The sequence below is a fragment of the Bombina bombina genome, chromosome 4 (assembly GCF_027579735.1).
Source record: "Bombina bombina isolate aBomBom1 chromosome 4, aBomBom1.pri, whole genome shotgun sequence".
NCBI classification, from domain to species: domain Eukaryota; kingdom Metazoa; phylum Chordata; class Amphibia; order Anura; family Bombinatoridae; genus Bombina; species Bombina bombina.
Window position 1 is genome coordinate 879,974,357 of NC_069502.1, and position 16,526 is coordinate 879,990,882.

At 40.3% G+C, this 16,526-nt stretch overlaps 1 protein-coding gene across 3 annotated transcripts in view; it reads left to right on the forward strand.

The window, feature by feature from the left end:
• The window catches only part of LOC128657415 (zinc finger protein OZF-like), a 71,076-nt gene extending 68,576 nt beyond the window's left edge, over nucleotides 1-2,500 (forward strand). For all 3 annotated transcript variants that reach the window (XM_053711754.1, XM_053711755.1, XM_053711757.1), the window contains one exon: nucleotides 992-2,500. In XM_053711754.1, the coding sequence (XP_053567729.1) occupies nucleotides 992-1,950 (959 nt within the window). In that variant the 3' untranslated portion in view covers nucleotides 1,951-2,500. The remainder of the gene's footprint in view (nucleotides 1-991) is intronic.
• Nucleotides 2,501-16,526: the final 14,026 nt, after the last annotated feature.

Sequence of the window (16,526 nt, forward strand, 5' to 3'; positions counted from 1 at the left end):
ATGAAAGTGATCTACAAAGCAGCTAGGCTCGTAGGCTTACATGTTAAGGGAGTCCAAGGGGATAACTAAAGGAGGAGAAGAACTAAGATAAGAAAATGTTAGTGTATATTACAACTCCAATTCCGAAAAAGTTGGAAAAGTATGGAAAATGCAAAACTACAAACAAAAAGTCATTTTAAAATTCAATTCACCCTATACTATATTGAAAACACATTATTTGATGTTTTACTTTGTGAATTTAATGTATTTTTGAAAATATACACTCATTTCAAATCTGGTGACTGCAACACTCTCCAAAAAAAGTTGGGACCTGTTATAACAGAATTGCTGGGGAGCTGTTAAAGGGACAGTATACAGTAAAATTGTTGTTCCCTTAATGTATATCCAATGACTTATACCAGCTGCAGAGTATGCAATGTATGGAAAATTAAATTTTCAGGTTTATTTGTGGATATTAAATTACTGGTTTTGTGCTTTAAAACCACATCCTATTGCAATAGGTTGACCTTGCAGGTAAATGAGATCTCATTATGTTATCACTTTGTGTACACACACTTGCTTCCTTATCTTTTGTCTCTTTGTAAACGAAACCGCAATACTTAGACAGAGCAATGGAAAACTATAATTTGATTAGTTATCTCTTCTACCCCCCACCGGGAGTGTAATTTCTTCTGCTTGCTCTGTTTACATAGCCTTTCAATAACTTGAACTTAAGTCCAAAAACTTTCACTATAGGTGGGGATACCACATGCTAAATCAGCTATTTCAAATGCCGAAAAAGGGTAAATAAGCTACTTGTAAACATTTCAATACACTCCAGCAGGTAAAATAGATCATTTGGAACAAATTAACGGGGAGAAAGGTGTAGGGGTCACATATAATCTCCTACCTTTGTAGTAGGCACTAATTCAGAACAGATAAAATGTTCTCAAGATAAAATAATTATGTCATTAATAAATAACATTACTCCCATTGTGTTTCTTATTAACAGGTGAATTCACAAACTGTATTAATCCTAGTCATGGTCAGAGTTCCGATGCTGCTTTAGATCTTCATCAGAATAAAATAAGCCACATGGGAAATGTGTGTTCTGAATGTGGGGAATGTTTTACCAGCAAATCACATCTTACTAGCCATCAGAAAATTCATACAAGAGAGAAAGTATATTCTTGTTCTAACTGTGGGAAATGTTTTCTCAAAAAATCACATTTTTATAGACATCTGAAAATTCACACAGGAGAAAAACCATTTTCCTGTTCTATATGTGGGAAATGTTTTACCCGTAAAGAATATCTTGTTGTTCATAAGAAAATTCATACAGGAGAAAAAGAGTTTTCGTGTTCTGTTTGTGGAAAACGTTTTACTCTGAAATCACATCTTATTAGCCATCAGAAGATTCATACAGGGGAGAAAGCATTTTCATGTTCTGAATGTAGGAGATGTTTTGCTCTGAAATCAACTCTTATTAGGCATCAGAAAATTCATACAGGGGAGAAAGTATATTCATGTTCTGACTGTGGGGAATGTTTTACTCGGAAATCAACTCTTATTAGGCATCAGAAAATTCATACAGGGGAAAAAGGATTTCAGTGTTCTGAATGTGGAAAATGTTTTGCTCGGAAAACAACTCTTACTGATCATCAGAAGATTCATACTAGAGAGAAGGCTTTTTCATGTTCTGAATGTGGAAAATGTTTTACTGATAAATCAACTCTTATTAGGCATCACAAAATTCATACAGGGGAAAAAGGATTTCCGTGTTCTGAATGTGGAAAATGTTTTGCTCGGAAAACAACTCTTAATGATCATCAGAAGATTCACACAGGAGAGAAAGAATTTTCATGTTTTGAATGTGGGAAATGTTTTATTCAGAAATCAACTCTTATTAAGCACCAGAAAATTCATATTAAAAGAAATCAAGAAAACCAGGCCTTAACCTCGAGTAAATAGGGTGACATGTAGTGATCATTCACTGATGATGACTACATGTTGTCTTCTGGGGTATGCACAGTTAGAGCTGTTTGAGGCCCCCTCTGAATCTCAAGTGGTTACAGGGTTGCCCCAGTGTGTTTGTCATCCCTGGGGGATCCAGGGTCCCTATATAGGTTTGAATAGCCAAGTGATCACCTGGTGTAAATAAAATGCTTTTATTTGGCTATAGATATATGGGAGAGAGCCCCTATGTGCAGATCACAGTTATATATTAAAGGCTCTTATTTATATATTGATAAATGCTTATTTAAAAATAAGCTACTGTTTACTGTATTACAGTCAGGTGATCACTGAGGTGACAGCGTGTACCTAGATAGAATTTAAATTAACCAGGTGCACAGAGTGAGCTCCTACTTTACTTTTTTACTATATAGTTGAGGGGGGGCTCATACTGTATTATTTATAATCTTTTTAACTGAAATTGTAGTAAAAAATGTTTTCAAAACCTTTGATGTAGATTTCTGATGTTGTGATATTTACATAAAATAAAGGTATAGTTTGAATCTGATGGGACTGCTGAAAAAAATATATAATTTGTGTGGGTTTCTCACTAAAAAATGACTTCAGAAGTGAATGGGTTAAATAAATGTTAAACATTTTGAGATTGTAATATAAAGTGTTTAATTATGTGTATTAAAACTATTTTACCATATAATTTAACAATTTAGAGAAACCCAAAGTAGGCACACAACAGAACACAGCAAATTATCACTCCCGTAGTGAAAATGCAAAAGTTTATTGGGCAAAAAAAAAGTAAAAGCACAAAGGGCTCAAAAGCCATGAAGCACATAAAATAAAGTCATCTGGTGAGTGTCAGAAAGCAGAGAATTTTCCCAAATCCTTCACCCAAAGAATCTGGTTCCAATTGGAAACCTTCAAGTTGGAATAAATCCAAGCCTTTTAAAAAACCAAAGCCAGCTCCCAAGTCTGCATGATGGTGCGGCCCTCATTCCAGCTCAGCTGGTGGGTGGCAGATTAAAATGTTTCCAAAACATTTGGGCAGATTCTGTCCAAAATCATTGGATTCAGAGTATTGTCTCTAATGGGTATCGAATAGGATTCAGAGTAAGACCTCCTGTGAGAAGATTTTTTCTCTCATGCTTTCCAGCAAATCCAGTGAAAGCTCTGGCTTTTCTGAAGTGTGTTTCAGATATAGAGATTTCAGGGGTAATCATACCAGTTCCGTTTCAGGAACAGGGTCTGGGGTTTTATTCAAATCTATTCATTGTCCCAAAGAAAGAAAATTCATTCAGGCCAGTTCTGGATCTGAAAATTTTGACTCGTTTTATAAGAGTGCCAACTTTCAAAAAGGTGACTATAAGGACTATTTTGCCTTTTGTTCAGCAAGGTCATTATATGTCCAAGATAGACTTGCAGGATGCTTATCTTCATATTCCGATTCATCCAGATCACTATCAGTTTCTGAGATTCTCTTTTCTAGACAAGCATTACCAATTTGTCGCTTTTCTATTTGGCCTAGCGACAGCTCCAAGAATTTTTTCAAAGGTTCTCGGTGCCCTACTCTCTGTAATCAGAGAACATGGTATTGCGGTGTTTCCTTATTTGGACAATATCTTGGTAGTAGCTCAGTTTTTACATTCTTCAAAGACATGGTTTCTTCAAAGACATGGTTGGAGGATCAATTTACCAAAAAGTTCCTTGATTCCTCAGACAAGGGTCACCTTTTTAGGTTTCCAGGTAGATTCTAACAGACAAGAGACAAAAAAATGGTTTTAGCTTGACTGAACCTTCAGTCTCAGTTATTCCCTTCAGTTGCTATGTGCATGGAAGTTTTAGGTCTCATGACTGCAGCATCGGACGCGATCCTCTTTGCTCGTTTTCATATGGGACCCCTCCAGCTTTGGATGCTGAAACAATGGAGCAGGGATTATACAAATATATCACAGTTAATATCCTTAAATCCCAATGTTCGACTCTCTCTGACTTGGTGGTTAGACCACCATTGTATAGTTCAAGGGGCCTCTTTTGTTTGTCCAACCTGGATTGTAATCACAACAGATGCAAGTCTTTCAAGTTGGGGAGCTGTCTGAGGGATCTCTGACAGCACAAGGGGTTTGGAAACCTCAAGAGGCAAGGTTACCAATCAATATTTTAGAACTCTGTGCTATTTTCAGGGCTCTTCAGGTTTGGCCTCTGTTGAAGAGAGAACCATGTATTTGTTTTCAGAAAGACAATATCACAACTGTGGCATATGTCAATCATTAGGGTGGGACTCAAAGTCCCCAAGCTATGAAAAAAGTATCTTGGATACTTTCTTGGGCGGAATCCAGCTCTTGTCTAATTTCTGGTGTACTTATCCCAGGTGTAGACAATTGGGGAGCGGATAATCTCAGCCGTCAGACTTTACATGTGTTTTTTCAGATTGTTCAGATGTGGGGTCTTCCAGAAATAGATCTGATGGCTTCCCATCTAAACAAAAAACTTCCCAGGTACTTGTCCAGGTCCAGGGACCCTCAGACGGAGTCGGTGGATGCCTTAGCAGTTCCTTGATTTTACCAACCTGCTTACATCTTCTTCCAAGAGTGATCTCCAAGATCATCATGGAACAATTGTTTGTGTTTCTGGTAGCACCAGCATGGCCTCACAGGTTCTGGTATGCGGATCTTGTCCGGATGTCCAGTTGCCAACCTTGGCCACTTCCTTTAAGACCAGACCTTCTGTCTCAAGGACCATTTTTTCCATCAGGATCTCAAAACGTTAAATTTGAAGGTATGGAAATTGAACGCTTAGTGCTTAGTCATAGAGTTTTCTCTGACTCAGTGAATAATACTATGTTACAGGCTTGTAAATCTGTTTCTAGGAAGATTTATTATCGAGTTTGGAAAACTTATATTTCATGGTGTTCTTCTCATAAATTCTCCTGGCATTCTTTTAGAATTCCTAGAATTTTACAGTTCCTTCAGGATGGTTTGGATAAAGGTTTGTCTGCAAGTTCCTTGAAGGGACAAATTTTTTCTCTTTCTGTTTTATTTCACAGAAAGGTTGCTAAGCTTCCTGATATTCACTGTTTTGTGCAGGCTTTGGTCCATATCAAGCCTGTCATTGAATCAATCTCTCCTCCTTGGAGTCTTAATTTGGTTTTGAAGGCTTTACAGGCTCCTCTGTTTGAGCCTATGCATTCTTTGGATGTTAAACTACTTTCTTGGAAAGTGTTGTTCCTTTTGGCTATCTCTTCTGCTAGAAGAGTTTCAGAATTATCTGCTCTTTCTTGTAAGTCTCCTTTTCTGATTTTCCATCAGTATAAGGCAGTTTTACGGACTTCATTTACATTTTTACCTAAAGTTGTGAATTCTAACAACATTAATGGGAAAATTGTTGTTCCCTCTTTATGTCCTAATCCTAAGAATTCGTTGGAGAGGTCCTTACATTTTTTGAATGTTGAAAAACAAATGTGATAGTCAACAAAAACTTATTGAGATAGCAGCTGCACCAAAAATGACACTATAACTCCTCAAAAGATAGTGTGATACAATGAAAAAATATAAGAACCAGTAGGTGGCACTATAGGACAATAGTTGTAAATGTACCTATTATTTCATTCAGTAATAATTTCAGAAAAATTTGTTTTTACAAGCAAAAAAATATTTATTCATTATATTCATAGATTCATAAATTATTTAAAAGACATGTCACAATGAAATAAGCATAAAATCAATTTGATGTGATCTCCATTTTTTTAAAAACATATAAAATATAGACACTGGTGTCAAATTGATATTCTGTGCAAGTTAATAATATGTACAGGAATATGACAAATGCAATTTAGAAACAATAAATATTTGTGTAAGAATTTGTTTAAGAAAATTGATGTTAATAAGTCCTTCAAAAAGGGTCTAGTATTAGATGAAGATGGATACAGTTGATAAGCTGATTCACCTGATACGGTAACAAGTCTTTAGTGTTTTATCCGAGACTTTGTGTTTAATAAGTGGAAGTAGCAATATGTTAGTTATAAATAGTAGTATCTATTACAGTTTGTATCACATAGAAGGTAGGAGGATTATTTAGTTGCAGATTTAGTTTCCCATGTACTTTCCTTAGGTCTTAGGATCATATAATGCTGCAGAACCGCAAGTATTACTAAAGATATCCTGAGCAACATCGCTAATACCAGCCATACATTAAAAGCATCCCAAGCGAAATGGAGTCCTAGGAACATTACTTTTGAGGGGCTAGCTGTTGTGGAGCTTGTGTTCATAAAATCATAAGTAAGGCCGTTGTAAATAGAAATTTTGAAAAATTAACGGTCACATCTGTATTAAGTCCTAAGGAAAGTACATGGGAAACTAAATCTGCAACTAATTAACCCTCCTACCTTCTATGTGATACAAACTGTAATAGATACTACTATTTATAACTAACATATTGCTACTTCCACTTATTAAACAAAAAGTCTAGGATAAAACACTAAAGACTTGTTACCGTATCAGGTGAATCAGCTTATCAACTGTACCCATCTTCATCTAATACTAGACCCTTTTTGAAGGACTTATTAACATCAATTTTCTTAAACAAATTCTTACACAAATATTTATTGTTTCTAAATTGCATTTGTCATATTCCTGTACATATTATTAACTTGCACAGAATATCAATTTGACACCGGTGTCTATATTTTATATGTTTTTAAAAAATTCACATCAAATCGATTTTATGCTCATTTCATTGTGACATGTCTTTTAAATAATTTATGAATTTATGAATATAATGAATAAATATTTTTTTACTTGTAAAAACACATTTTTCTCTTGCAAGATGTATCAAGTCCACGGATTCATCCAATACTTGTGGGATATTCTCCTTCCCAACAGGAAGTGGCAAAGAGAGCACCCACAGCAGAGCTGTCTATATATCTCCTCCCTTAGCTCCACCCCCAGTCATTCTCTTTGCCTACTCTAAGTACTAGGAAGGGTAAAGTGAGTGTGGTGACAAAAATGTTAGTTTTTATTTTCTCAAGCAAAAGTTTGTTATTTTAAATGGTACCGGCGTGTACTATTCACTCTCTAGCAGAAAAGGGATGAAGATTTCTGCAAGGAGGATGATGATCTTAGCACTTTGTAACTAAGATCCACTGCTGTTCCCACAGAGGCTGAGGAGTACAGGAAAACTTCAGTTGGGGGAACAGTTTGCATGTTAAGCTGCACTGAGGTATGTTCAGTCATTTTTTTCTAGACAGACTGATAGTTCTAGAAAAGGCTGACAGTATCCCCATGAGGGAAGGGTAAGTTGTATTCAGAGACTTAGTATGGAATTCCAGCTTGCATAAGGGCTATGTTATTACTGGTGACACTTATGAGAAAAACGTTTTTTTTTATTAAAAGGATTAACGTTTTGAGGGACTTTGGAGGTTCATTTTGGCTTATTTAAGGGTTATTAACCCACATGGCTAGTTTATAAACACTTTGATGTGTTTCTTTTAGGCCCCACAGACATCGAGTGAGGTGGGAGGGGCCTATTTTCACGCCTCAGATGCGCAGTTAATTTTACAGACAAGACATCAAGCTGTTAATCTGGATGGTCCTTCTGTGCTTAAGGGCCTAAAGGAAGTTTTTTCTCCAAAAATCTATTCCTAAGGGCAGGTAGGCGCCACAGCAGAGCTGTGGCAAGGTTCTGAACGTTTTTGTACCGGTTTTTGACATTTTGTCAATCCGGTTTTTACATTAAGGGGTTAATCATTTATTTGACTAGTGGGGCAATCTTAGTAAAGCTTTATGAATCCACTGTAAAAATTTCAAAAAGTTTACTGCTTTTTTACACTGTTTTGCAGAGTTTGTGCATCTTTTTTTCTCTTAAAGGCACAGTACCGTTTTTTTCTAAGTATTGTTTTACTTTGAATAAAGTGTTTTTCAAGCTTGCTTGTTTCATTACTAGCCTGTTTAACATGTCTGACATAAAGTAAACTCCTTGTTCAATGTGTTTAGAAGCCATTGTTGAACCCCCTCTTAGAATGTGTCCCACTTGCACTGATATGTCTATAAATTTTAAAGCGCATATTGTAGCACTTAAAAATATAGCGTTAGATCATTCTCATACAGAAAGAAATGAGGTTATGCCATCTAGCTCTCCCCAAGTGTCACAACCAGTAACACCCGCACAAGTGATGCCAAGTACCTCTAGTGCGTCAACTTCATTTACTTTACAAGATATGGCCGCAGTTATGAATACAACCCTCACAGAGGTTTTATCTAAACTGCCTGGGTTACAAGGGAAGCGTGACAGCTCTGGGTTAAGAACAAGTACTGAGCCTTCTGACGCTTTAGTAGCCGTATCCGATATACCCTCACAATGTTCTGAAGTAAGGGTAAGGGATTTGCTGTCTGAGGGAGAGATTTCTGATTTAGGGAAGATGCTCCCTCAGACAGATTCTGATATGACGGCCTTTAAATTTAAGCTTGAACACCTCCGCTTGTTGCTCAGGGAGGTATTAGCGACTCTGGATGATTGTGACCCTATAGTGGTTCCAGAAATTTTGTAAAATGGACAAATACTTAGAGGTTCCTGTTTACACTGATGTTTTTCCAGCCCCTTAGAGGATTATGAACATTGTTACTAAGGAATGGGATAGACCAGGTATACCGTTTGTTCCCCCTCCTGTCTTTAAGAAAATGTTTCCCATATCTGACACCATGCGGGACTCGTGGCAGACGGTCCCTAAGGTGGAGGGAGCTATTTCTACTCTCGCCAAGTGTACAACTATACCTATCGAGGACAGTTGTGCTTTCAAAGATCCTATGGATAAAAAATTAGAGGGTCTCCTAAAGAAAATTTTTGTTCATCAAGGTTTTCTTCTCCAACCTATTGCGTGCATTGTTCCTGTAACTACTGCAGCTGCTTTCTGGTTCGAGTCTCTGGAAGAGGCTCTTCAGATGGAGACCCCATTAGAGGATATTATGGATAGAATTAAGGCCCTTAAGCTGGCTAATTCTTTCATTACAGATGCCGCTTTTCAACTGGCTAAATTAGCGGCAAAGAATTCAGGTTTTGCCATTTTAGCGCGCAGGGTGTTATGGCTTAAGTCCTGGTCAGCCTATGTGTCATCAAAATCTAAACTTTTGAACATCCCTTTCAAAGGAAAGACCCTATTTGGGCCTGAACTGAAAGAGATTATTTCAGACATCACTGGAGGGAAAGGCCATGCCCTCCCTCAAGATAAAACAAATAATATGAGCAGCAAACAAAATAATTTTCGTTCCTTTCGAAATTTCAAGGGTAGTCCATCTTCCTCTTCCCTGGCTGCAAAGCAAGAGGGGAATTTTGCTCAATCCAAGTCAGTCTGGAGACCTACCAGGCTTGGAACAAGTGTAAACAGGCCAAGAAGCCTGCTGCTGCCTCTAAGACAGCATGAAGGGGTAGCCCCCGATCTGGGACCGGATCTAGTAGGGGGCAGACTCTCTCTCTTCGCTCAGGCTTGGGCAAGAGATGTTCACGATTCCTGTGTTTTAGAAATTGTTGCCCAGGGTTATCTTCTAGACTTCAAGGACTCCCCCCAAGGGGGAGATTTCACAATTCTCAATTGTCTGCAAACCAGACAAAGAGAGAAGCGTTCTTACGCTGTGTAGAAGACCTACATACCATGGGAGTGATTCACCCAGTTCCAAAAGCGGAACAAGGGCTAGGGTTTTACTCAAACCTGTTTGTGGTTGCCAAAAAAGAAGGAACTTTCAGACCAATCTTGGATCTCAAAAGTCTAAACAAATTCCTCAGGATTCCATCGTTCAAGATGGAGACTATTCAGACTATTCTACCTCTGATTCAGGAGGGTCAATATATGACCACCGTGGACTTAAAGGATGCGTATCTGCACATCCCTATTCACAGAGATTCATCAATTCCTCAGGTTCGCCTTTCTGGGCAGGCATTACCAGTTTGTGGCCCTTCCCTTCGGGTTGGCCACGGCTCCCAGAATTTTCACAAAGGTGCAAGGGTCCCTTCTGGCGGTTCTAAGACCGCGGGGCATAGCAGTGGCGCCTTATCTAGACGACATCTTAATTCAAGCGTCGACTTTCCAACTAGCCAAGTCTCACACGGACATCGTGTTGGCTTTTCTGAGATCTCATGGGTGGAAGATGAACATAAAAAAAGAGTTCTCTCTTCCCTATCACAAGAGTTTTCTTCCTAGGGACTCTGATAGACTCGGTAGAAATGAAAATATTTCTTGACGGAGGTCAGGAAATCAAAACTCGTAGCCACCTGCCGAGCTCTTCATTCCATTCCTCAGCCATCAGTGACTCAGTGTATGGAGGTAATTGGACTTATGGTAGCGGCAATGGACATAGTTCTTTTTGCCCGCCTACACCTCAGACCACTGCAACTATGCATGCTAGAACAGTGGAATGAGGATTATGCAGATTTATCTCCTCAGATACATCTGGATCAGGAGACCAGTGATTCTCTTCTCTGGTGGTTGTCACAGGATCACCTGTCCCAGGGAATGTGTTTTTGCAGGCCAGAGTGGCTCATAGTAACGACAGATGTCAGTCTACTGGGCTGGGGTGCATTCTGGAACTCCCTGAAAGCACAGGGTTTATGGACTCAGGAGGAAACATTCTAGAACTGAGAGAGATATTCAATGCGCTTCAGGTGTGGCCTCAACTGGCTGCGGCCAAATTCATCAGATTTCAGTCGGACAACATCACGACTGTAGCTTATATCAATCATCAAGGAGGAACACGGAGTTCTCTAGCGATGATGGAGGTGACCAAAATAATCAGATGGCCAGAGACTCTTGCCATCTTTCAGCAATCCATTTCCCAGGGGTAGAGAACTGGGAAGCGGATTTCCTAAGTTGTCAGACTTTTCATCCGGGGGGAGTGGGAGCTCCATCAGGAAGTATTCGCCCTGCTGACTCGGCTATGGGGCACACCGTTTCCTCTCCTTCCACGTCTGGTTGCCAGAATCAAGCAGGAGAGAGCTTCTGTGATTTTATAGCACCTGCGTGGCCACGTAGGACTTGGTATGCAGATCTGGTGGACATGTCATCTGTTCCACCGTGGACTCTGCCAATGAGGCAGGACCTTCTAATCCAGGGTCCATTCAAGCATCCAAATCTAATTTCTCTGCGTCTGACTGCTTGGAGATTGAACGCCTAATTTTATTAAAGCGTGGTTTCTCTGAGTCGGTCATTGATACCCTGATTCAGGCTAGAAAGCCTGTCACCAGGAAAATCTATCATAAGATATGGCGAAAATATCTTTATTGGTGTGAATCCAAGGGTTACTCATGGAGTAAGATTAGGATTCCTAGGATATTGTCATTTCTCCAAGAAGGATTTGAGAAGGGATTATCAGCTAGCTCCTTAAAAGGACAGATATCTGCTTTGTCTATTCTTTTACACAAGCGTCTGGCAGATGATCCAGATGTTCAGGCGTTTAGTCAGGCTTTAGTTAGAATCAAGCCTGTGTTTAAACCTGTTGCTCCGCCATGGAGCTTAAATTTAGTTTTTAAAGTTCTTCAAGGGGTTCCGTTTGAACCTATGCATTCCATAGATATTAAGCTTCTATCTTGGAAAGTTCTGTTTTTAGTAGCTATTTCTTCGGCTCAAAGAGTTTCTGAGTTATCTGCTTTACAGTGTGACTCACCTTATCTTGTTTTCCATGCAGATAAGGTGGTTTTACGTATCAAACCTGGATTTCTTCCTAAGGTTGTTTCTAATAGAAATATCAATTAGGAAATTGTTGATCCTTCTCTGTGTCCTAATCCTTCTTCCAAGAAGGAACGTCTGTTGCATAATCTTGATGTGGTTCGTGCTTTAAAGTTCTACTTACAAGCAACTAAAGATTTCCGTCAAACATCTTCTTTGTTGTCTATTCTGAAAAGCGGAAAGGTCAAAAGGCTACGGCTACCTCTCTTTCTTTTTGGCTGAAAAGCATCATCCGTTTGGCTTATGAGACTGCTGGCCAGCAGCCTCCTGAAAGGATTACTGCTCACTCTACTAGAGCAGCGGCTTCCACATGGGCTTTTAAAAAGTGAGGCTTCTGTTGAACAGATTTGTAAGGCGGCGACTTGGTCTTTGCTTCATACTTTTTCCAAATTTTACAAATTTGATACTTTTGCTTCTTCGGAGGCTATTTTTGGGAGAAAGGTTCTACAAGCAGTGGTGCCTTCCGTTTAGGTACCTGTCTTGTCCCTCCCTTCATCCGTGTCCTAAAGCTTTGGTATTGGTATCCCACAAGTATTGGATGAATCTGTGGACTTGATACATCTTGCAAGAGAAAACAAAATTTATGCTTATCTGATAAATTTCTTTCTCTTGCGATGTATCGAGTCCACGGCCCGCCCTGTCTATTTAAGACAGGTAGTATTTTTTATTATAAAACTTCAGTCACCTCTGCACCCTATAGTTTCTCCTTTTTCTGCCTACCCTTCGGTCGAATGACTGGGGGGTGGAGCTAAGGGAGGAGCTATATAGACAGCTCTGCTGTGGGTGCTCTCTTTGCCACTTCCTGTTGGGAAGGAGAATATCCCACAAGTATTGGATGAATCCGTGGACTCAATACATCGCAAGAGAAAGAAATTTATCAGGTAAGCATAAATTTTGTTTTCTGAAATTTTTCGTATGTTGTAAGAGCTTTGAAATATTATGTTGAAGCTACTAAAGATTTCAGGAAGACTTATAGTCTATTTGTTGTCCTGGTCCTAGGAAAGGTCAGAAAGCTTCTGCCATTTCCTTGGCATCCTGGTTGAAGCTTTTGATTCATCAGGCTATTTGGAGTCGGGTCAGGCCCCGCCTCAGAGAATCACAGCTCATTCATCTAGATCAGTTTCCACTTTGTGGGCTTTTAAGAAGGAAGCTTCAGTTGATCAGATTTGCAAAGCAGCAACTTGGTCTTCTTTGCATACATTTACTAAATTCTACCGTTTTGATGTTTTTGCCTCTTCGGAAGCAGTTTTTGGTATAAAGGTTCTTCAGGCAGCTGTTTCAGTTTGATTCCTCTGCTTATGTTTTAAGTTTTTTCTTTTCAATTATGAGATTTTTGGATATGGATTTAATTTTTTCAGCGGAAAATGGCTGTTTTTATTTTTATCCCTCCCTCTCTAGTTACTCTTCTGTGGAGTGCCACATCTTGGGTATTAATATCCCATACGTCACTAGTTCATGGACTCTTGCCAATTACATGAAATAAAACATAATTTATGTAAGAACTTACCTGATAAATTCATTTCTTTCATATTGGTAAGAGTCCATGAGCTAGTGACGTATGGGATATACAATCCTACCAGGAGTTCTCCGGTTATTGCTCTAGCGATGGAGAATTCTGTTACTTTAGAGGGTACTCCCTCTATTCCTAAGAGTAATTCCTGTTTATATTGTGAGGAGGCCTTAGATCCGCCCTCTCAATTATGTTCCATAGGCCTTGCTAATGTGATTATTTCAAACATATTTAATACCATTGAGCCGTCCACCTCTGAGTTGTCGTCCAGTGATGTGCGTACCCTACATTCATTTCCCTCTACACATGCAGGTTCCTGTAGCATTGCTGTTCCTCCATCTGAAGGGGGCCTTTTTTCCCCCAGACGTTACTGCGCAGTTTAGACGGCGGTGTCTCCGGCCTTTAATGCTTTACCTCGCACTGCTAAGTGCAAGCGAAAGGTTACATATTGCACTCCTTCACAGAGTACATCAGATAATTTATTGGATTTAACTGATTATTACCGAGGATGAAGTTCTTTCTGAGACTTCAGAGCATGAACATTCTGGGGTCATAGTCTGCTGCCTCTAATCCTCCGGCTGCGGAGGAACCAGACTTTAGTTTTAGGAATTTGCGCTTTCTTCTAATGGAAGTTTTGGTGAATTTAGAGGTTCCAGAGGCCAAATTGCCTTATGAACTTTTGATTCCTAAATTAGATAGAGTTTAAGGACAGGGCGGTACCTTATCCTTCCCTGTTCCTGTTAGATGGCGAACATTATTAAGAATGAATCGGACAGGATTGGATTCCTTTTACCCCTCTTCTCCCTTTCAGAAATTGTTCCCGGTCCTGGACTCTGAATGGAGTTTTGGGGTTCCGTCCCTAAAAGGGATGGCGCTATCTTCACTCTTTCTAAACGTATGACTATCCCGCTTGGGAATAGCTCTTCGTTTAAAGAGCCCATGGATAAAAGATGGAAACTCTGTTAAGAAAGATGTTTCAACATGCGGGATATTTGTTTCAACCGGCGGGGGCTGTTGCTGGAGAACCTACCTACTGGTGCGTCTCCTTATAGGATTTGTTCAAGGTGTAGGTCCCCTCGACGTTATTCAGGAAAGAATTAAGGCCTTGAGGGTTGTTATTTATTTTTTCTGTGATACTATTAAGCAGATTATTTGCCTGAATGCTTAGGCTTCTGCTTTTTTCTTCAGGCCCGTCGGGCTTTGGTTGAAGTTTTGGTCTGTGGATATGACTTCTAAGTCTAGACTTCTTTCCCTCCCCTGTAAGGGAAAGATTTTGTTTGGTTGAGACCTGGACTCAATTATCTCCATGGTCTCAGGGGGTGCCCTCCTACCGCAAGAGAATGAGAACTAGTCTAAGGGACAAAATTCCAATATTCGTTCTTTTAGTTCTGATAAAGCCCATTGTCAGCAGTCCTCCACTGTGCCAGAGCAAATCAAGAGCTCTTGGAAGCCGGCTCAGTTCTGAAATAAATCCAAGCAGAGCAAGAAGCCCGCTCAGTCTACGTTGGCATGAATGGGCGGTCCCTGGTCCTTCCTGGTCTTCTTCTGGATCGTGTAGGGGGCAGACTGACGCTCTTCAGTTGCTTGGTTCAGGGACGTGCAGGATCCATGGGTCCTGGAGGTCATGGCTCAGGGTTACTAGATAGGTTTCAAGTCTCAGCCACCCAAGGGCAGATTTCTCCTCTCAAACCTGTTTTTCAGACCAGAAATGCCTTTCTGGAGTGCGTACGGGATCTGTCCTCTTAGGAGTTATTGTCACGGTGCCTATCTCAGAGAGAGGTTGGGGAAACTATTCCAATGTTTGCGTGATCCCAAAGAAGGAGGGAATTTTCCCATCCAATTCTGGACCTAAAGTGTTTAAACAAGTTTTTAAATGTCCTCTCGTTCAGGATGGAGACAATAAGGTCTATTCTTCCCCTCGTTCGAGAAGGGCAGTTCATAACCACGATAGATCTGAAGGATGCTCCCTTCACGTACCAATCCACAAGGACCACTTCCAGTTCCTAGACCAGCACTTCCAGTTTATTACTCTTCCGTTTGATCTAGCTACGACTCCAAGACATTTTTCGAAGAGTAGACCATTCGGAATCTCTCCTCTGTCTTCTTCGATCCCATGGATGGACGATAAATCTAGAGAGAGTTCTCTTATATCAAGTACCAGGGTAGAATTCCTGGATACTATAATAGACTCCATAGACATGAGAATATTTCTAACAGACCAGAGACGTTGCAAGCTAGCTTCCACATGTCTTGCCCTCCAGACCTACTTAAGGCCATCTGTGGCTCGGTGTATGGAGGTGATTAGTCTCATGGTGTCCAGCGTGGACATCATTCCCTTTGCCAGGTTTCACCTCAGACCGTTGCAACTGTGCATGCTAAAGCAGTGGAACTGCGATTATTCGGATCTGTCTCAACAGATTTCTCTGGACAACCAATCGAGAATTGCTCACTTGGTGTTTTGTCCAGATCACTTGTCCTGAGGGACATCCGTCTTAAGACCATCCTGGGTATTTGTGACTACAGTCGCGAGTCTGTCAGGATGGGGAGCTGTTGGTGTGCCAGGAACGCACAGGGCCTATGGACTCCCTCCCAATCTCATTTTGGAGCTTCGGGAAATATACAATGCTCTGAGGGCCTGGCCTCTGCTGGGTTCGACCCAGTTTATTCCAATCAGATAGTATATACTCGGTGGCTTACATCAACCATCAGGGGGGAACGAGAAGCTCCCTAGCTATGAGGGAAGTGTCTCGGATTCTGGAGTGGGAGGAGACCCACATCTGTTCGCTGTCAACGATCCACATTCCGGGTTTGTACAACTAGGAAGTGGATTTCCTCAGCAGACAATCCTTGCATCCGGGGGAATGGTCTCTCCATCCCGAAGTGTTTGCGGAGATTTGCAAATTAGATCTTATGACTTTTCTTTACCAAGCTACCCAGCTATGGCTCGAGGTACAGGGATCCTCAGGCTGAGCTAACAGATGCTTTAGTGGTGCCTTGGAGGTTCAATCTAAATTTATCTTTTTCGGCCGTTACCTCTACTTTACTCGTGTAGTGGCTTGAATCAAGCAAGAGTAGGCATCAGTGATACTGTTTGCGAAGTCTATGGTTCACGGATCTAGTGGGAATGTCATCATCTCCTCCGTGGAAGTGACCCTGTCGCAGGGATCTGCTAACCAAGGTCTCTTTGTTCATCAATATCTAGATTCTTTCAGCCTGACTGCGTGGCATCGCAAATATTATATTAAACTTATTAACCCCAAATCGGCCGCTCCCAACATCGCCGCTATTAAAATTAATTAATCCTATTCTGCCGCTCCTCAACATTGTCACGACCATAATAAAGTTATTAACCCTAAACCACCG